Here is a 19,264-nt window from a genome sequence, read left to right on the forward strand (position 1 = left end):
ATGAAGTTCATTATCGAATTTTAGATATGCCATGGATCGTTTAACACATATATAAAAGGTTATTAAAGAATAATTAATGTTTGGTTGTTGGTATAAATCGATATTAATCAATTATTTAAAATAGTATTTGTGTTTGTTATTATTAACTATTGAGTTACGTTCGATTTAAATATTAAAACACTACTACAATACATTTCACAAAACAAAACGACGGGGACACAGAAAGGAGAAGGACAACACATCACACGGACGGGAACTGCTGCTGTTGACGAGTATCTGATTATATTAATTATGGGTCTCTTGTTCATTAAAATAGGTGTGATCATACTTCTAGAGTATATTGGGCTGACACAGTTGCTGCAAGGTACCAATTGATTTGGCAGCAAATTCTTAAGTGTTGTTATAGATAGTAAGCTAAACTGGATTGCCCACATGCACTACATCCGTAAAAAGCTGCGGACCATGACTGGTGCAATCTGTAGAATCCGGCACTCTATACCTGCTGAACTATACTTGAAAATATATAATGCTCTTTTTGAATCACATCTCAGTTATGGTATAAGTGTTTGGGGTGTTGTCATCAAGGAACGGTCCAATGACAGTCTTTTTATTACTCAGAAGCACTGTATAAGGATCCTTTTTGGTGATCTCGACTCATATCTAGATAAACAATCAACATGTGCAAGAACTAGACCATATGGTATGCAAAGATTAGGCCATAAACATTTTGAAAAGGAGCATACAAAACCCATTTTTAATAGACTAAAAATTCTTACAGTTCAAAACTTGTTCAAGTACCATTGCATTTCAGAATTCTCTAAGATTATCAAGTACCACTGCCCATACTCCCTTTATGAGGCCATCAACATTTCAAACCGTACAACGAGTTTAACAGTTATTCTTCTTAATAAATCAAATACTTTTTTGTTCACTGCAGCCAAGCTTTGGAACACTGTTCATAAAAAAATTCTAACCTCAAGCAATTGCCTAGAAACTTCCATTAACTTGATAAAATTGAGAACCAAGGCACTATTATTACAAGTACAGGCTGCTGATTTAAAAGATACTTGGAATCCAAACAATTTTAAATTGCAGTAATCTATTCTTATCGCAGCAGCACACACTTAACACACTTAATATTACTATCATGATTGTATTATAGACTGAAAAGCTCTCAGATCAATTTTGGGCGTTTTTAACCACTTGTTGTAATGTTTTTAATTATTTAATATCTTAACTTAACTAAATTTTTATTCAGATCGAATTAACAAATAATATTTGATAATTTATTTGATAGTTTAGTCTGATATTGATATTAGTGAAACAAATTTTTAGTGAAACAAATTTAAAATTTTATCCTTTATTTTACAATCATAATATAATAATATAAGCCTCCGTTTTGAAAGTTTTAAATTTTAATTTTATTTTTTTATTATTTTAATTTTATATTGACTATATTGATATTGTTATTATTGAATGAAGTTAACTCCAGACGTACATAATATTACTTCTTTTAACAAAGGGACTTGGAGTATAAACGACCAAGTTAGCATACATTTTCAACCAACCAAGAATTCTGGAGGCAAAGGTGGGTGCGTAAACTTTATGGTCTGTACTCTCCGATCCTGTATCACCCAGGATTCTTTTCGACGTTTTTGGTAAAAGGTATATACCTTCTAGTCAATCTCTTGCTACTCCAAGTCCCCCAAGATTTCTAAACTAAAGTTCGTCCTAGTTATATTATATTATATAAAATATATTTTTTGTTTGCTGTAACTGATACTAAATAAAATTGTTGTTTTCCTGAAATTGTTGTTTTCCTTAATTTTTACCGTGACCATTTTAAGAGCGAACTTGCCCTATTAGTTATAACTTTGTCACTCCGCAAAGTTATTTTACGCAATATTCTGAAATCTGAATTAAATTGGTATTGGCGCACAATAGGGTTTGCATTATCGGTCCAATAATTTTTATCGCTGATAATTGACCATTGTTAATGGTCTGACCCGGCGCGCGCTACTTCGTAGCACTTGCCATCGGGAAGAAAGTGGCGCGCGCTACTTCGAAGAAATTTAGACGAGTAACATCCGTCAACGCTGATAACCGATAACACTTTTGAAATTATCGGCGATAACGATAATTATCGGCGATAAAATTGGGTCATAACAATGAGCTAGCATATTTACTATTAAGCATAAAATTCCTTATGGTCAGTTTTCTAAAACTCACTATAAGTATAAGTTGCCAGTGGTGAAACGTACGTACTTAAATATTTATAGCGCTAGACCGAATTATATACAATTCCAAATGTCACGTTACACGTATGTTCGAGAGAAAACACATATTAATTAATTATAAAGTCAAAAGTTTTTGGAGTTCGACAAAAAACGGAGACTGCAATTTCTCACTGTTTATCAATGAAACAAGAAATTCAATAAAACAAGAAATTTAATTTTAGTACATTTTTACAGAATAAAAAGGTATAAAACAATTTATGAAATATAATGCCTATTTGTTGTATGACTATTTGTTTAACGGGTGATAATGTACTCGTAAAATATTTGTTCCAGGACCGTACATCAACCCCAGAAACCCTGACCGGATGGGGCTTAACTTTGAAAGTAAAAGAGTTAGAGACTTCCGGTTTTTGGTAACATGTTCCTCTTTTAAAAGTAACGTTACCTCTCCAGGAGGAAAATTCAAGACAACGTAATTGTTGAGTTATCTCAAAATCTCCAGAAAAGTCCCCTTTCAGGCCGATCAAAAGTTTGCAACTTTAACTTTGCGGATTCCTGTACTCTGGTTGGCTGAATTGTGTCACGTGGTAGCTGCCTGAACATTGGAATACGCCACGCGTGCAAATCATGCTTGTTGTTGCGCGCGAGGTCAAGCCGTCTGTTTAAATTAAACCAACTCTAGTACCACCACCAGCCGGTAACTTTTCCTGGGTGCGAAGTAACCAATTAAGGCTATTGAATGCCGAACACAAGGATATTTCGTATTCGGATCATATGCCTGCAGGCTGTCTGTCGCTTAAGACCATGGTCGCTCTTAACTGAGCGATAAGTGACGTTAAGTGAGACCGTGAGCACCACTTCTTGCCAAATTTGCTTTTGAATTACGGCCCCCCCCCCTCCCCTCCCCCCCCCATCATGAAGTAAAACAGTACAAGTTGTGGTTTAACGACAAAATACAGCGAATTCTAGCCCTTGAAAGTTGTAGGTTTGGAAGATCAATACGGCTGCTTTAATTCTTAAAATTCTTAAGTTAGAACGGCCAAAACACCCTACTCGGCGTCAGTCAACTGCACCCAGAAACCCTGACCGGATGGGGCTTAACTTTGAAAGTAAAAGAGTTAGAGACTTCCGGTTTTTGGTAACATGTTCCTCTTTTAAAAGTAACGTTACCTCTCCAGGAGGAAAATTCAAGACAACGTAATTGTTGAGTTATCTCAAAATCTCCAGAAAAGTCCCCTTTCAGGCCGATCAAAAGTTTGCAACTTTAACTTTGCGGATTCCTGTACTCTGGTTGGCTGAATTGTGTCACGTGGTAGCTGCCTGAACATTGGAATACGCCACGCGTGCAAATCATGCTTGTTGTTGCGCGCGAGGTCAAGCCGTCTGTTTAAATTAAACCAACTCTAGTACCACCACCAGCCGGTAACTTTTCCTGGGTGCGAAGTAACCAATTAAGGCTATTGAATGCCGAACACAAGGATATTTCGTATTCGGATCATATGCCTGCAGGCTGTCTGTCGCTTAAGACCATGGTCGCTCTTAACTGAGCGATAAGTGACGTTAAGTGAGACCGTGAGCACCACTTCTTGCCAAATTTGCTTTTGAATTACGCCCCCCCCCCCCCTCCCCTCCCCCCCCCATCATGAAGTAAAACAGTACAAGTTGTGGTTTAACGACAAAATACAGCGAATTCTAGCCCTTGAAAGTTGTAGGTTTGGAAGATCAATACGGCTGCTTTAATTCTTAAAATTCTTAAGTTAGAACGGCCAAAACACCCTACTCGGCGTCAGTCAACTGCACCCAGAAACCCTGACCGGATGGGGCTTAACTTTGAAAGTAAAAGAGTTAGAGACTTCCGGTTTTTGGTAACATGTTCCTCTTTTAAAAGTAACGTTACCTCTCCAGGAGGAAAATTCAAGACAACGTAATTGTTGAGTTATCTCAAAATCTCCAGAAAAGTCCCCTTTCAGGCCGATCAAAAGTTTGCAACTTTAACTTTGCGGATTCCTGTACTCTGGTTGGCTGAATTGTGTCACGTGGTAGCTGCCTGAACATTGGAATACGCCACGCGTGCAAATCATGCTTGTTGTTGCGCGCGAGGTCAAGCCGTCTGTTTAAATTAAACCAACTCTAGTACCACCACCAGCCGGTAACTTTTCCTGGGACGAGTTCAAATCGGCGCGCGTCCTGGTAGGTTATAAACCTACAACTTTTTGTCCTTGACTGCTAGTTTGGTTTTGGAAGGATAGGTAACTAACAGGGCAAGGAATGCGCGTGCCTGGAAGCTGTTGCACACCGACTTCACATAGCCATGTGCCTACGCGTACTGCGTGACGCGCTTGTTTCACAAGCGAGAGGGCTCTGGTTAGAGCTCTGGTTAGAGCAACACACCGACCCAAAAAACTTCACCGCCTGCAGGGCTCGCTAGAGGTGATAGATTTTCAACAGCACGTTTGTCGTCGTGCGTCACGTCAAGATTACCTTTCGCACGCTGCATTTAGCCTAGTAGTCATGACAACGACATTACTTTGCAAAGTTTAAAAGCTGTGATCTTTTATTTAGCCTAAAATCAAACTTTTAGAAATATTTTGAAAATTGACTGTAGATTGTAGCGTGATGCACTACTGCATACTGGGTCATGCCGCGCATCCAATAATGCCTCTCGCAACCACATAACTATAGATCGGCGAGATGCACCACTGGGTCTTGATGTCAAGGATATTAACTTAGAGCCAACAAATTGAATTGGCTACTTTTACTACTACAAAAAAGGGTTGTTATGAAATTTTTAAAGATTTTTTATTGAATTTTTATATAGAATTTGTATATAGGGTTATTATATATACATCGTTCTGAAAAAAATGTACTTCTTAACAGATCGAATCTTAATCGTGTTCTGATATGATTTTTGACTTGGCTCCTGGCTTCTGTCCTGGCTTCTATCTATCATCTCAGAGACACGATCTACAAACACAGTGCAGAGCGTCCCATACCTCCGGAGGTTATGAAGTCTAGAGGGACAAAGGATCCTTTCTCCGACTGAAGTACTCTCTCTTCATACAAATCTTTCTTTTCTTTCTCATGATCTCTATAGATCTTATCTAGTAAGATGTATTTGTGTAAGATCTAGTAAGATAAATGTATTTGTGTCACAGTTAGGATGTGTGACCCTGATGTCATAGAATGTTCATTCAAAGGGTGCTTCATCCTGGGTGTTGGTCTTCCTTGAGAATGAGCTTGGTTGGATTGTCAGGAGTGCTGGTTCTATCCTTACACTTCTCGAAGGAGGAAAGCAGCAGTGTCTCTTATGGCATTGTGGCGCATGGAAACGTATCCACCTAGTTTACAGTCAAGGGCGTGGTAGATACTGTTTACATTTACGCAGGCACATTTAAAGGGCACTCCTTGGATCTTCCAACCATAACGTAGGCGTATGCTGTCTTGGAACTCCTGCCTGTTCAGAACATAGTTGAGGTCCTTCAGTGGTAGTGTTGAGAGCCATGTTGAGGCTCCCTTCTCTCTTGCTTGGCCTAGGTGGTTCTTAAGTTGATGATCTGACTCATTATAGAGCACCTTGAACCTTTGGGAGAGAAACTCCTCTTTCTGTTTCCTCAGTTCTTCTTTCTTTTTTTTTATCTTGCCCAGGTCCAGCTTGGTGATATCCTGGTCTTGTTGGTTGATCAAACTCACAAGGTTTTTAGTTACTGCTACTCAAGAAAACAACAATTTCAAGAAAACAACAATTTTATTTAGTATCAATTAAAGCAGACAAAAATATATTTCATATATATATAACTAGCACGAACTTTAGATCAGATATCTTAGGGGACTTGGAGTAGCAAGAGATTGACTAAAAGGTATATAACTTTTACAAAGATACGTCGAGAAGAATCCAGGGTGATACAGGATCGGAGAGTGCAGACCAAAAGTTTACGCACCCACCTTTGCCTCCTGAGTTCTTGGTTGGGTAGAAATTTATGCAAACTTGGTCGTTTATACTCCAAGTCCCTTTCTTAAAAGAAGTAGTATTAACTATGTCTAGAGTTAGCTTCGTTCAATAATAACAATATCAATATAATCAATATCAATACCAGATAAACCTACCGAATAAATTATTAAATATCAATTAATTCATTCCGATAAAAAATTTTATAAATTTAGATATTTAACTTATCTAAAAACATTACAACAAATGTTTAAAAAGCGCCCAAAATCGATTTGAAAGATTTTCTGTCTATAGTACAATCATGATAGTAATAGTAAGTGTGTGCCGCTGCAATTAGATTTGATTACTGCAATTTAAAATTGTTTGGAGTCCAAGTATCTTTTAAGTCAGCTGCCTGTGCTTGTATTAATAGTGCTTTGGTTCTCAGTTTTATCAAGCTAATGGACGTTTCTAAGCAATTGCTTGAAGTTAAAATTTTTTTATGAACAGCGTTCCAAAGCTTGGCTGCATTAAACAAAAATGTATTTGAGTGATACTAGTATGATTATTGAAAGTGTCAACTCCAATTGTAGCTTGGAGGACTTTGCCGCTTCGATTCCCCTAAATGGGTCGGCGCGGGCGGTGCATCAAAAACGTCAATTGCAATTACATCGCAATGTGATTGCAAAAAGCAAATTTTCTGCTCTTATTTCTTTGTTTGAATTGAAAGGTGAGAGGAAATTCCCCTAGACATAATTTGTTATTCAATAGATTTAGGACTTACATAGACCTTGGATTTGAATAGTTGCTATCTGATTCTCTATGACATATAGTGAGAGCTCCTGCTCAGACAAAAAATGCTGAACAGGAAATATGATTAAAATTCCAGTTGTTATTCTTGGTGAACATACTGCATCCTATACCATGCCCTGACGCTGCCTGTATCAATCGAATCGGTAATTTGAATCCTGCCTCTTGAAGGTTTATGGATGATCCCTGTAAATATTTGTTTCAACCTCGGCGTATGGGTTATAAACATACAACTATATTTAATCCTGTTTACAACTTTTAAAAACATGTTTCTTAAAAGTTGACCAGTTTCCTCTTTCATCGAAATTTCATCTAGCAATGTAGAGCTCAACAAGCTTATAACATATATGCTTATTTTTAGGCAATGGACGGTAAAAACCAGAACCTCTTCAAATATCTCCTTCCGGTATTATGCAGCATCCTAGCTTCTCATCTGCTGATGGTTTATGTTGTCACAGACTACCAGTACCCAGGAATGACAACTCATCTGTCTATTGATGGTTCAAACATTACTGTGAAACGCACAGAGCACCTGACATTGGTGGGATATGGGGAAAATACTGCATCAGATTTTTACAAAACTCTAGGTTGGATGCACGCTCGAGACAGGTATGTTCAAATATGTCTCACAAGACTTGCTGCTCAAGGACGGCTTACAGAGACCTTCCCTTATGCTGAGACCAACCACAAATTGGATCTTATCTCCAAACAGTTTGGTTTCCACGGCAGGAACAAAGCTTACTATGCAGGTTACGAGGATGGTGGTCTTGGAAAGGACATTCTTGAATCATACGTTGCTGGAGTAAACAACTACATGAAGAATCATAGACGTCCTTTCGAGTTTGTTCTTATTAACTACCATCCAGAACCATTTGTGCCAACTGATGTAACAACCTTCATCAGCTTCGTGTCCTTTGTTGGTTTGGAAGAAATATCCTTTGCAGTGGAGAAAACCATTATCGAATTTCTGCGATCAGACAAAGTCTCTCATGAGTTTTTAAAACAGGTTTTTCATCCTCATTTGAACAATCTCACCATGGAACATGTTGCAATGTATAAAAGTATCAAGGATCTCAAATCAAATGATGGATTAAAATCACCTGTTCCTGTGATAACAAATAGCAACAATTGGGTTGTTTCTGGTAAGTTTTTACCTACTTATACAGGGGGGGGGGGGGGGGGAGCCAAAAGTCAGTACCCATACATTGGGTCTTATACCACCGCCGTTTTATATTTGAGAGTTGTTGCTTTGCAGATGGCATACTGTACCTTCTTGTTCAAGGATTCCGTCACCAAAATTTGAAAATTCGATTTTTGGGGGGCCACACCCAATCAACATTGAATTGCTTATACTGGTGTTTGTGAACATGTTATATGTAACATATTGCAATAGGTCATTTAATCAGGAATATAATCTGAAACAAGAAATGCGGCCGCTTTTCTTTTGTGGATGGCCGCTCAATTTCCCGATCTGTGATGGCGTAATTATCATATTCCATACAACCTGGGGACGGCCCCGTCTTTACTGTTTATATAAACATGCAAATATGGCGAAGTGACATGCCGACTGCCCATGCCGCCCAGTTAATATAATTCTATATTGAATTTGAAAATCGTGTATACTTCTATGTAAGTGTAACCATATGTTTATTGTTTATGCAACCTGACACGGATCTGTGCAAAATAGTAATACTAACTCAAAATAATAATAATATGCTATTAATTAGTGCCTAGTGGGATACGTACATGATGAAATTAATAATGTACTTGGTTGGTTCAGCGCCGCGCGCCAACAATTATATAATTCAGATTGTCACGCAAAATAACTTTGCGCAGGTAGTCACGTGGGCGATAACAGTGCTCGCATGGCAGGCACGTACGGTCGCACACTCGCGCGCACACACGGTCGCAAAGCTACCATATAAAAAAAACCTCGATCGCTAACCCTTGTCCTTGACTCTTTTGTGCCTTCGGCACTTTGAGTCATGGATCGGGAAAAAATGGTGCGAAACAGATTTTTAAAATGACGAAGACATCAAGCAATTTGTTTATCTCTTTAGAAAAATTGATTGGGTACTCAATGATTACCCAATAACGACACCGTAATTGGGCTCTCTGCACGATTCTCGTAATGCCTCAACCCAATCACCTGATCACAAGTAATGAACAAACTCGTTATATGCTTCATATCTCGGTCATCTGAGAAGCTAGAACTCTTATTTTTTCAGGATCCGACTATCCGAACTATCTAATAAATGCGAAAATGAACAATGACAAATTCCTCGAACCAGTGGTGGTAGTAAGTCATTCCAGAAAGAATTTATTTCAATTGGGCACTCAGTGATTGACCTATTGAGGCCAACGTATGGGTACTGACCCCCCCCCCACCCCCCCACCCCCCCCCCCCCCCCCCCCCCCCCCCCCCCCCCCCCCCCGGTAATAACAGGTAACCCAAACAGTCAATTCCGCAGGTTTTACATGCTTGACCTTGCTTTAATGCTTTCTTTAAAAAGGTAATCTTGAAGCCATCGACTGCTTTTAACTAAATGCCTAGCTGCTGTCCCCAATGAAGTTACAATTTCTCCTTCAGGTGCAATATCAAGCAGTGGATTTCCCATCATGAGTTCGGATCCCCATCTTGACCTTTCAAAGTATCCTAACACCTTCTACGAATCCTCTTACTATTCCAGGCAGGGAGATTCTATTTTTGGTATTTCTGTGCCAGGTGAGAGTCTCAGAAAAATTGTCTCCTTTGCAAATCCTTTCTGTCAAAAATTGTATCACGGTTACACGATGTGTTAGTTCAGTGAATCAATGACACACGTTGATAGTTGAAAGTAGATAAGTCAATAGATATACAGAGACCCCACGGCTAACACAGACATCGTATATATTATATAGCATACTCCTGAAATATAAAGGAGTTAACTCAAATTCAAATACATATACAAACACATAAAATATAATAGTAGAATATAAATCACAATTATATGATCACAATATGAAGCTGGACTTACTTATAGCTTTTACATGAATACAATGCAATGAAGTCATAATCGCCAATCTATAAACACATGCCTTATTATGTCACCTTCAGCAAGGTAGAAAAATACTGTATCTAATATTTCATCTTTTAATCTTTGCAATTTCAGGGGTCCCTTTCATCCTTATGGGAAGGAACAAAGCATTGACCTTTTCATTGACATATGGTATGCTGGATGCGAGTGACTACTTCATCGAGAGGATAAAGGATGGAAAATACGAACGTGATGGCACTTACCTACCTCTAAAATCGAGAAAATATGAAGTGGTTGGAAAAGAAGCGATATTCTATGAGACTGGAGAGGGTCATCTTATAGAGAGGAATGCAGAAAATTATGATAAGGAGATCTCTGATGGTGTCTACGTTGCTATGAGAATACCTGATAGAAGTGAAGAGATCACCATGAGACAGTCCATCCTTCCTTTTGCTCAATCAGTGGCAGATGCCAAGAAACTCGTTCCGCAATCCCTTCTGGGATCTAACTATTTGCTGGCAGATATCCATGGTAATATTGGGTACCAACAGACTGGGTCTGTTCCACTGCGTCCTAACAGTGATGGTCTGCTGCCGCTTCCTGCTTGGAACTCAGCCAACCTTTGGGCAGGTTTATAAAATAGATGTCTTAATTTTAATGATAATCATTAGAATATTTTCCATTTCAAATAATTCGATTGAAATGGTAACCCGTAATTCCAATGATACTGGTACAACTACATTGCATGGAATTGACATGATCGTACGTGTTGTAATTGTGTAACTGCAGCGAAATTGTTGTTCAGGTTACCTATCAGACTCCGACTACATGACAGTGTTGAACCCACCTGACCAGTTTATAGCCACAGCAAACAACCACTACCAAGACCCCTCAAAACCCTGTGTTAGCACTTTTCCCGCTCTACCTACACGATTCAACAGGTCAACAGCATTTCCTTAATTTTTATTCTGTGTTTCAGTCAGTGTAGCGCTCATTTTCTGTCGAATCGTATTTAAATTCTCAAACGGGGCCGGGGCCTACCTTGGAGTTGAAGGCTAATGACTAAAAGAAATTGAAATTAATGCCTTTTGGAATAGATGTTATTAATGCCGGGCAAAATTATCCTAAAACTGGTCATAAAAGCAACATATTTTGATAACTGACGCACAGGATATCGGATATATTGAGAAGTGGTTCAAACCACTCAGTGGAAGATATGATGAGATACCAGGGAGACACTTTCAGTAAAATCGCTAATCTCACCATCCCACTCTTGGAACCTTTCCTTCCTTCGTCAGGTTGGTATTTTATTTTCTCATCAGGTTGGTATTTTATTTTTTCACCTTTTTTATTTTTCTTCAATTGATGTTTTGTTGTCCAGTTCAATCCACAAATCCATCTTATCAAAAGAACACAATTCACCATAATTTTATGTTAAACCTCTGTTAAGGGTCGTTCACATATTACGTAATCAGCCGAGGGGAGGGGTTTTCAAATGCTTACGGTTGATTACGGGGGGGGGGGGGGGGGTGAAACCTTGATAACGTAATATAGGGGGGGGGGGGGGGTGTCACGTCCGTCTATGTCCGCTTGTCTCATAGAATCCAAAAAGGACAGGACATAGGCGGACATAGGCGGACATAGGCGGACATAGACGGACATAGGCGGACATAGACGGACATAGGCGGACATTGGCGGACATAGACGGACATATACGGACATTAATGGACACCTAAATTGCTAAATAAAATGTTCAATTTTTGCTGTTATAGGGGGATCATGTTTTTTGTCCGTTCGGTACCCTATATTTTCAAAACGGACAAAAAATAGAGCGGACAAAAATGGACAAAAACGGACAAAAATGGAAATAACATTCAGATGCTTCCTCCTCCTACTCTTCCTCCTCCTCCTCCTGGGTCTTCCTGATCTTCCTCAGTCCTCTTCCTCCTCCCCTCCTCAGTCCTCCTCCTCGTCTTCAGTCCTCCTCATCAGTCCTCAACAGTTCTCCTCCTCCCCAGTCCTCCTCCTCCTCCTGAGTCCTCCTCCTGGGTCCTCCTCCTGGGTCCTCCTCCTCCTCTTCCTCCTCAGTCCTCAGTCCTCCTCCTCATCCTTCTCCTCAGTCCTCCATCCTCCTCCTCAGTCCTCCCCCAGTCCCCCTCCTCCTCCTATTCAGCCATCCTCCTCCTCCTCCTCCTCAGTCCTCCTCCTTCTCAGTCCTCCTCTTCCCTGTCAGTCATCCTCCTCAGCAATCCTCCTCAGTCCTCCTCCTGAGTCCTCCTCCTCCTGAGTCCTCCTCCTCCTCTTCATCCTCCTACTCTTCCTCCTCGGTCCTGGGTCCTCCTCCTCCTGGGTCCTCCTCCTCATCCTTCTCATCAGTCCTCCTCCTCCCCAGTCCTCTCCCAGTCCCCCTCCTTCTCCTCCTATTCAGTCCTCCTCCTCCTCCTCCTCCTCCTCCTCCTCCTCCTCCTCCTCCTCCTCAGTTCTCCTCAGTCCTCCTTCTCATTTCTCCCAAGTCCTCCTCCTGAGTCCTCCTCCTCCTCTCCCTCCTGAGTCCTCCTCCTCCTCCCTCTCAGTCATCCTCCTCAGTCATCCTCCTCAGCCATCCTCCCCAGCCATCCTCCTCAGCCATCCTCCTCAGTACTCCTCAGTCCTCCTCCTTCTCAGTCATCGTCAGTCCTCCTCCTCAGTCCTCCTCAGTCCTCCTCCTCCTCCTGGGTCCTCCTCCTCCTCCTCCTCCTCCTCCTGGGTCTTCCTGATCCTCCCCAGTCCTCTTCCTCCTCCCCTCCTCAGTCCTCCTCTTACTCCTCCTCCTCGTCCTCAGTCCTCCTCATCAGTCCTCAACAGTCCTACTCCTCCCCAGTCCTCCTCCTCCTCCTGGGGCCTTTTCCTGGGTCCTCCTGGGTCGTCCTCGTCCTGGGTCCTCCTCCTCCTGGGAAGTGAGGTCCTGGGTCCTCCTTCTCCTCCTCAGTCCTTCTCCTCCTCCTCAGTCCTCTTCCTCCTCTTCCTCCTCCTCCTCCCTCTCAGTCATCCTCCTCAGCCATCCTCCTTAGTCCTCCTCCTTCTCAGTCCTTCTCAGTCCTCCTCCTGAGTCCTCCTCCTCCTGAGTCATCCTCCTCAGTTCTCCTCCTCCTCCTCCTAGGTCCTCCTTCTGGGTCCTCCTCCTCCTCCTCCTCCTGGGTCTTCCTGATCCTTCTCCTCCCTCTCAGTCATCCTCCTCAGTCATCCTCCTCAGTCATCCTCCTCAGCCATCCTCCCCAGCCATCCTCCTCAGCCATTCTCCTCAGTACTCCTCAGTCCTCCTCCTTCTCAGTCATCGTCAGTCCTCCTCCTCAGTCCTCCTCCTCCTCCTGGGTCCTCCTCCTCCTCCTGGGTCCTCCTGGGTCTTCCTGATCCTCCCCAGTCCTCTTCCTCCTCCCCTCCTCAGTCCTCCTCCTACTCCTCCTCCTCGTCCTCAGTCCTCCTCATCAGTCCTCAACAGTTCTCCTCTTCCCCAGTCCTCCTCCTCCTCCTGGGGCCTTTTCCTGGGTCCTCCTCCTGGGTCCTCCTCCTCCTGGGTCCTCCTCCTCCTGGGTCCTCCTCCTCCTGGGTCCTCCTTCTCCTCCTCAGTCCTTCTCCTCCTCCTCCTCAGTCCTCTTCCTCCTCCTCCTCCCTCTCAGTCATCCTCCTCCGCCATCCTCCTCAGCCATCCTCCTCAGTCCTCCTCCTTCTCAGTCCTCCTCCTGAGTCCTCCTCCTCCTCAGTCATCCTCCTCAGTTCTCCTCCTCCTCCTCCTAGGTCCTCCTTCTGGGTCCTCCTCCTCCTCCTCCTTCTGGGTCCTCCTCCTGAGTCCTCCTCCTCCTCAGTCATCCTCCTCAGTTCTCCTCCTCCTCCTCCTAGGTCCTCCTCCTGGGTCTTCCTGATCCTTCTCCTCCCTCTCAGTCATCCTCCTCAGTCATCCTCCTCAGTCATCCTCCTCAGCCATCCTCCTCAGCCATCCTCCACAGTACTCTTCAGTACTCTTCAGTACTCTTCAGTCCTCAAAATGTTTGTCCGCTAATGTCCACCAATGTCCGCTAATGTCCACCAATGTCCGTCCAAGTCCGCCAATGTCCGTCCGGGTCCGCCAATGTCCGTCCGAGTCCGCCAATGTCCGTCCAAGTCCGCCAATGTCCGTCCGTGTCCGCCAATGTCCCAAAAAACACGTCCGTTGTCTCATAGAATCCAAAAAGGACAGGACATAGGCGGACATAGACGGACATGACACCCCCCCCCCCCAATATAGGGGGGGGGGTTCGGTCTTGATTACGGTTGATTACGGAGGGGGGGTAAAAATTGCCAAAATATTGATTACGTAATATGTCTATATGTGAACGACCCCTTATTAAACATAAAAAGCTTTATTTTCCAGTAATTGATGTCATGAAAAAACTCACTTCTTCAATTTTCAAACAGTTGTTGAAGAAGATAACTCTGTTATTGTAGAAAAGGGCTCGCTCAACTGAATGTATAGTACATATACAGTGGTGAATGTATAGTGTATAGTGTACTAATGCTTTTCATTCATACAAAGTTATAACAAATTCTCCTTGTAGTTCATTCTGGGTTTGGACAGGATATGCCCGCTTAAAATATTTCCATCACGTTACATTACATAATTCTCAATAATTGTAATAGATTTGTAGTGTTGTAATTAGTTTAAAACTAACATATACAGTGGTGAATGTATAGTGTATACTGTATAGTACATACTACATATAATACTTTCAACACTACTATATAACAAATAATTTGAGTAAACGATGTAACAGAGTCGATATATTTTTATGTTGCCATGGGGTGGCAAGTCCCCATACATCGTGGTCCGGTAGTTTCATTGCGTCCTAATATACAGTGGTGAATTTTTGAAATTTTGCCTAATACAATGATCGTATAATTAAGCAGTTTTTCATCGGTTTTGATTCACCATCTTCCTATGAACCGATGATAACTTGATCTACATTGGGTGAGAAAGGGCGCAAAAATCCGGCAGCCGATAGATACGATCACACAGACTCCTCACACAAACTGAAGAAGTGCAATTGTAATTTTTTGGCAAAATTTCATAATGTTAAAAATTTACTGCAGAATAATAATAATAAATTGAAATTGAATAACACCGCTTTTAAGATAAAACTTATACTCAGCAGTGTTTAAACTAGTCATCTCAGAAAATAACATGAAAACTAGGTTAAGAAAAGTAAATTAAACTTGAAAATGTATCGCGTCGTCAATGCTAAAGCCAGAAAAAGGTACTTTTAAACATATTATGCAAAGGTCAAACACCAGATATGACCAAAATAGTTATCGATAAAGTTTTTCAAGTTTGTCTAGGGACAGTTTAAAAAGGTAGTATTTTAGAAGAGCTTTAAAAGATTCCAAGGATTGAGCTGACGAGATGGTAACAGGCAGACGATTGTAGATCTTTGGAGCCACCACAGAGAAGCTACGCTCACCAAACTTTGAATTACAAGAAGGAACAATAAGAATAACAGCTCCACACCAAACTATGATGGATTTGCTCTAGTCTCCAGCCATTCTCTTGTTCAGTGTTCCGGTTCTTTTTTTCTGATAAATTACCGGTCCCGGCTTATCCCCGGTACTGGTTACTGTACTTTCAATATTCGAATTTTCAGTTTTAAGTCAGAAATCCGATCCTGGTCAACCTTTGTCTAATATATAATATAAAGATATAATATATAATATAGCTTCAAATCTGTTCAGGTATTGGAGACGAACTGAGGCATTGGAATCGCAGATTCGAGATAGAATCCCGCCCCTCGGCTCTCTGGTTTGATTTCTGGACGGAGTTCACTGCCAACATCAACTCCATCATATTCGGCCGGGAAGCGTACGACAAACTCGAACCCATCGTCTTCAACAAGTACATATTCTACAAGTTCGCCATCATCGGTCTGGAAACAGGATTTGTGGACGGTGTTGATATAACCCCTGTTCTGAAGGAGAGTATCGAGAATAGCATAGCTCGTTATCAAGGAACTGTGTACGGTGATTTCAGGAAGTATTTCTCTGTCAACATGTTCTTCTCTGGCAAGCTGCCAAAGTTTTTGGGATTTGATGTTGGTCCGTACCCGACGAACAGTGGGTTTGAAGTGATTAAAGTTGGGTCTGTGGACAAGTACCTGAATGATCCATGTGTATTTATGCAGGTAAAAGCTGTCGACTGTTGTACGTCGCTTTTAAACTTTATGTCCCTATCAAATGCTTTTACTTGACAAGGTTACTTTATTGCCAGCGTTTCTGAACCAATAATGCTCTATAATGTCAATATTACTCTATATAATCACCTTACATTCCGTCAGACGTGGAGGTTTATAACAGACATGTCAACCAGCGTATTCTACTCTATCCTCCCTGGCGGTCCTAGTGGCAACTACTTTAGTAACCTCTACAAACTTGAGATTAGCAACTATGTTACCGAGGTTTACAAAGTCTGGCAGCTGTAGAGTTGAACAAAGTCTAGAACAGAACAGAGTCTGGCAGCATCTGGCAGCATCTGGCAGCTTAAAACTGTGCTGTGTTCTCAAATTGTATGTTCTTTTTGAAAACTTATTAATTACTTTAGCGCCATCGCGACTCTTATAGAGCTTTAGATTGAAGACTTTAATTTTTTTAAAAACTTTCAGATAAACATAAAGTTGAGTCAGATTTAGATTAGGTATCTGTATTCTGTGACCTGTAGCTGTGTCGAATAGAAGAGACAAAACGTTAAATATATTGAAGTAGGGTGAACCACAATTAACTTCGTATCATGGTATAAGAGTTAACGTTTCTAATGAAAGATTAAAAGTTACGAAGTGTTATCGTACAAAAACCCTCTAATGCTGACAGGGTCAATTTAGGACAACCCTAAGAATGCTTCTTTTTACATACTGACGTTTCACACGAATGAGTTTTTGATAAACGATTTAATTGGTACCAATCTGAACTTCTTGTTGTTTTTTTAGGTATTTCTAATGTAGTGACCCGCTTACCATACCTGTTGTTCTGGACATTATGTATTTTTACTTAATAACGTACCATGGCAGTTTAGATTTTCGAATTATTTGTATAAATCGATTTTTGAAACTTATGTAGTTTTAAATTATTCCTATTTCCTACTGCGAACCCTGATGCTGGACAGGCATATGATACGGAGGGGTTTATCTGGCGTAGATCGGACTTAGTTCCGACATAGTAGTAGTAGTAGTAGTAGTAGTATGTAGTAGTACAGTAGTAGTAGTAGTAGTAGTAATAATATTTCCTACTATAATATAACGAGTTGTTCAAGTTGTCAACTGACAAGCAGTTATAATATTTTACTAACAAACGAAAGAAAAAAATTGGTGGGAAACCAAATTTCGATTGTTTTGTTTGTTTTAATCAAATTAGTCAACTGAATTTCTGATTGGATTTTGATAGTTGATAGTCTATCTTTTATATTGTCGTCTCGTGTATATTTTAAGTCAGATGAAGACAGAACTTTGTGTTAAATTATTGGTTCTTTTGTTTTGTTCAAGGTGAAAATTTTGAAAATTTACATATTATTTATAATTAACGTGTTTTTTGTGTGTGATTGTGCCATCAGGAGAAGTCGACCGAGGAGGTGAAATTTGTTAAGATAAGAATGACAACTATGCTGATAAATTCTTCTCTAGTAAGGTGCACCCCGGTCCCCGATACCTTGTATTGTGCCTTACGAGAAAGAAAGAATCACAGTATTGTCGGAGATCTTTCTGCAGTACATTCCAAAATTCCTAATGCGAATTTTACATGATATTACATTGTTTGCAGATCAAAGATATTATCTTGCTGAATGATTTGGGCAAATTGTCCGATAGTGATACCCTGGGTCATGTCAATGAAGTTTGAGCACGTGGAAGACAAATAATGTAAATTTGATTCTTAGCTTCTGTAGCATTATCACTGTCTCCTGTCAAGTCCTTGAATGAAATCCTTATAATATTTTAATATTAATATTCAATGATTTAAATGAAGAAATTAACAACTTTTATTTAAAATGTAATTATTACCTGGTCGAGATCGGAAACATCCTTTTTTCTCTTTACTTCTTTTTCCCTTTACTTCTTTTTTCAGCTAATTAGCTAAAAGCTTTAAATTAAAATCGAAGAATATGCGCCTACAATTTACATACGGAGATACGGATACTGTTAACTGTGCAAAGTACGATGTACTATTCGATTTGATTACATCATCGGCCAACCTGCATGTATATTGTATAAGTTGTATTTTTTGTGATTAGTTACGTTAAATAATTAGTGTTGGGTTTATAATTATTCAATTAATGTATTAGATTCTTGTTAATATAAAGTACCCGATTAGTTATTGTCTAGTTTATTGGATTTATAGTTGTTTCGAAAATTTTATTATAAGAAAACTTTATATATTAGTGTTACTTCATTGTTTTTATCAGAAAGTCAAAATAAATTATTTTTCATAACAAATTATTTCCTGCCAGCGCTCTTATATATATATGAGAATGTTCAACAACATTCAACACTCAAGTTGGACTTACAATAATACGTTTAGTGTTACTGTTACTTAGTTACCACCAAACGCATTAGCATCGTTTCTACACGTATGCACGAATGAACTTCTACATGAACTGCACGCCACAGCACATCCAAGATAACTTGCCATTTCACAAGCTTGATCTGGCCATGCTTGTTAAGGCCAGAGGGGGGGGTGTAATGCTTGTTAAGGCCAGAGGGGGGGTGTAATGCTTGTTAAGGCCAGAGGGGGGGGGGGGTGTAATGCTTGTTAAGGCCAGAGGGGGGGGGGGGGGTGTAATGCTTGTTAATAGCTTAGAATAAAAAGTTGGCCGTGAGCTTGTAATCAGCTTGTAATCAGCATTTTGTCGACCAACAGTCCAACACAAGGTGAGGCAATGTGCAGCCAATTCTTGAAAGTCACAGACGAATATTTTCAAGTGCACATTATATCTAGATTAGCAGCATCTTTGATAAAATACACATCACTGATATCACCATCCACGTCCTTGTCACTAGCCTGGGCAGAGAACACAAGGAAGAGTGACGTGTCTGGACTGTGAAGACAACTCTATTCAGCAGTCAGCTGTGTACAGTTACAGGCCTACTACCAGGGCTCATGATCATGACCACTTGGTTATCCTAACACATGCCAACCTAGGGACTGGCAAAGGACTGGATGCTATATTTTTGTGGGTTTCAAATACTCAGCCCCTCTTGAACAATAGTGGGTGTTAAATGAACTCGACA

General features: G+C 40.7%; 2 protein-coding genes across 3 annotated transcripts in view; both read left to right on the forward strand.

Moving 5' to 3' along the window:
* LOC134815950 (GTP-binding protein 4-like) overlaps positions 1-19,264 on the forward strand; it is a 47,030-nt gene that overhangs the window by 17,547 nt on the left and 10,219 nt on the right. The window contains exon 1 of one of the 2 annotated variants that reach the window (XM_063824566.1): positions 14,731-14,759. The exons of the other annotated variant lie outside the window; for it this stretch is intronic. The gene's annotated coding sequence lies outside the window, so the exon portion shown is untranslated. Of the gene's footprint in view, positions 1-14,730; positions 14,760-19,264 lie in introns of those variants that run through there. 2 annotated transcript variants of the gene reach the window in all.
* On the forward strand, positions 7,287-18,540 carry LOC134815945 (penicillin acylase 2 proenzyme-like). The gene is made up of 7 exons (XM_063824558.1): positions 7,287-8,114; positions 9,563-9,697; positions 10,125-10,619; positions 10,795-10,930; positions 11,160-11,287; positions 15,729-16,174; positions 16,328-18,540. The coding sequence occupies exons 1-7, from the start codon at positions 7,337-7,339 to the stop codon at positions 16,469-16,471; spliced, it is 2,262 nt and encodes a 753-aa protein (XP_063680628.1). The 5' UTR covers positions 7,287-7,336; the 3' UTR covers positions 16,472-18,540.

This window comes from Bolinopsis microptera, chromosome 5 (assembly GCF_026151205.1).
Source record: "Bolinopsis microptera isolate Bmic1 chromosome 5, MBARI_Bmic_1.0, whole genome shotgun sequence".
Classification (NCBI taxonomy): Eukaryota; Metazoa; Ctenophora; class Tentaculata; order Lobata; family Bolinopsidae; genus Bolinopsis; species Bolinopsis microptera.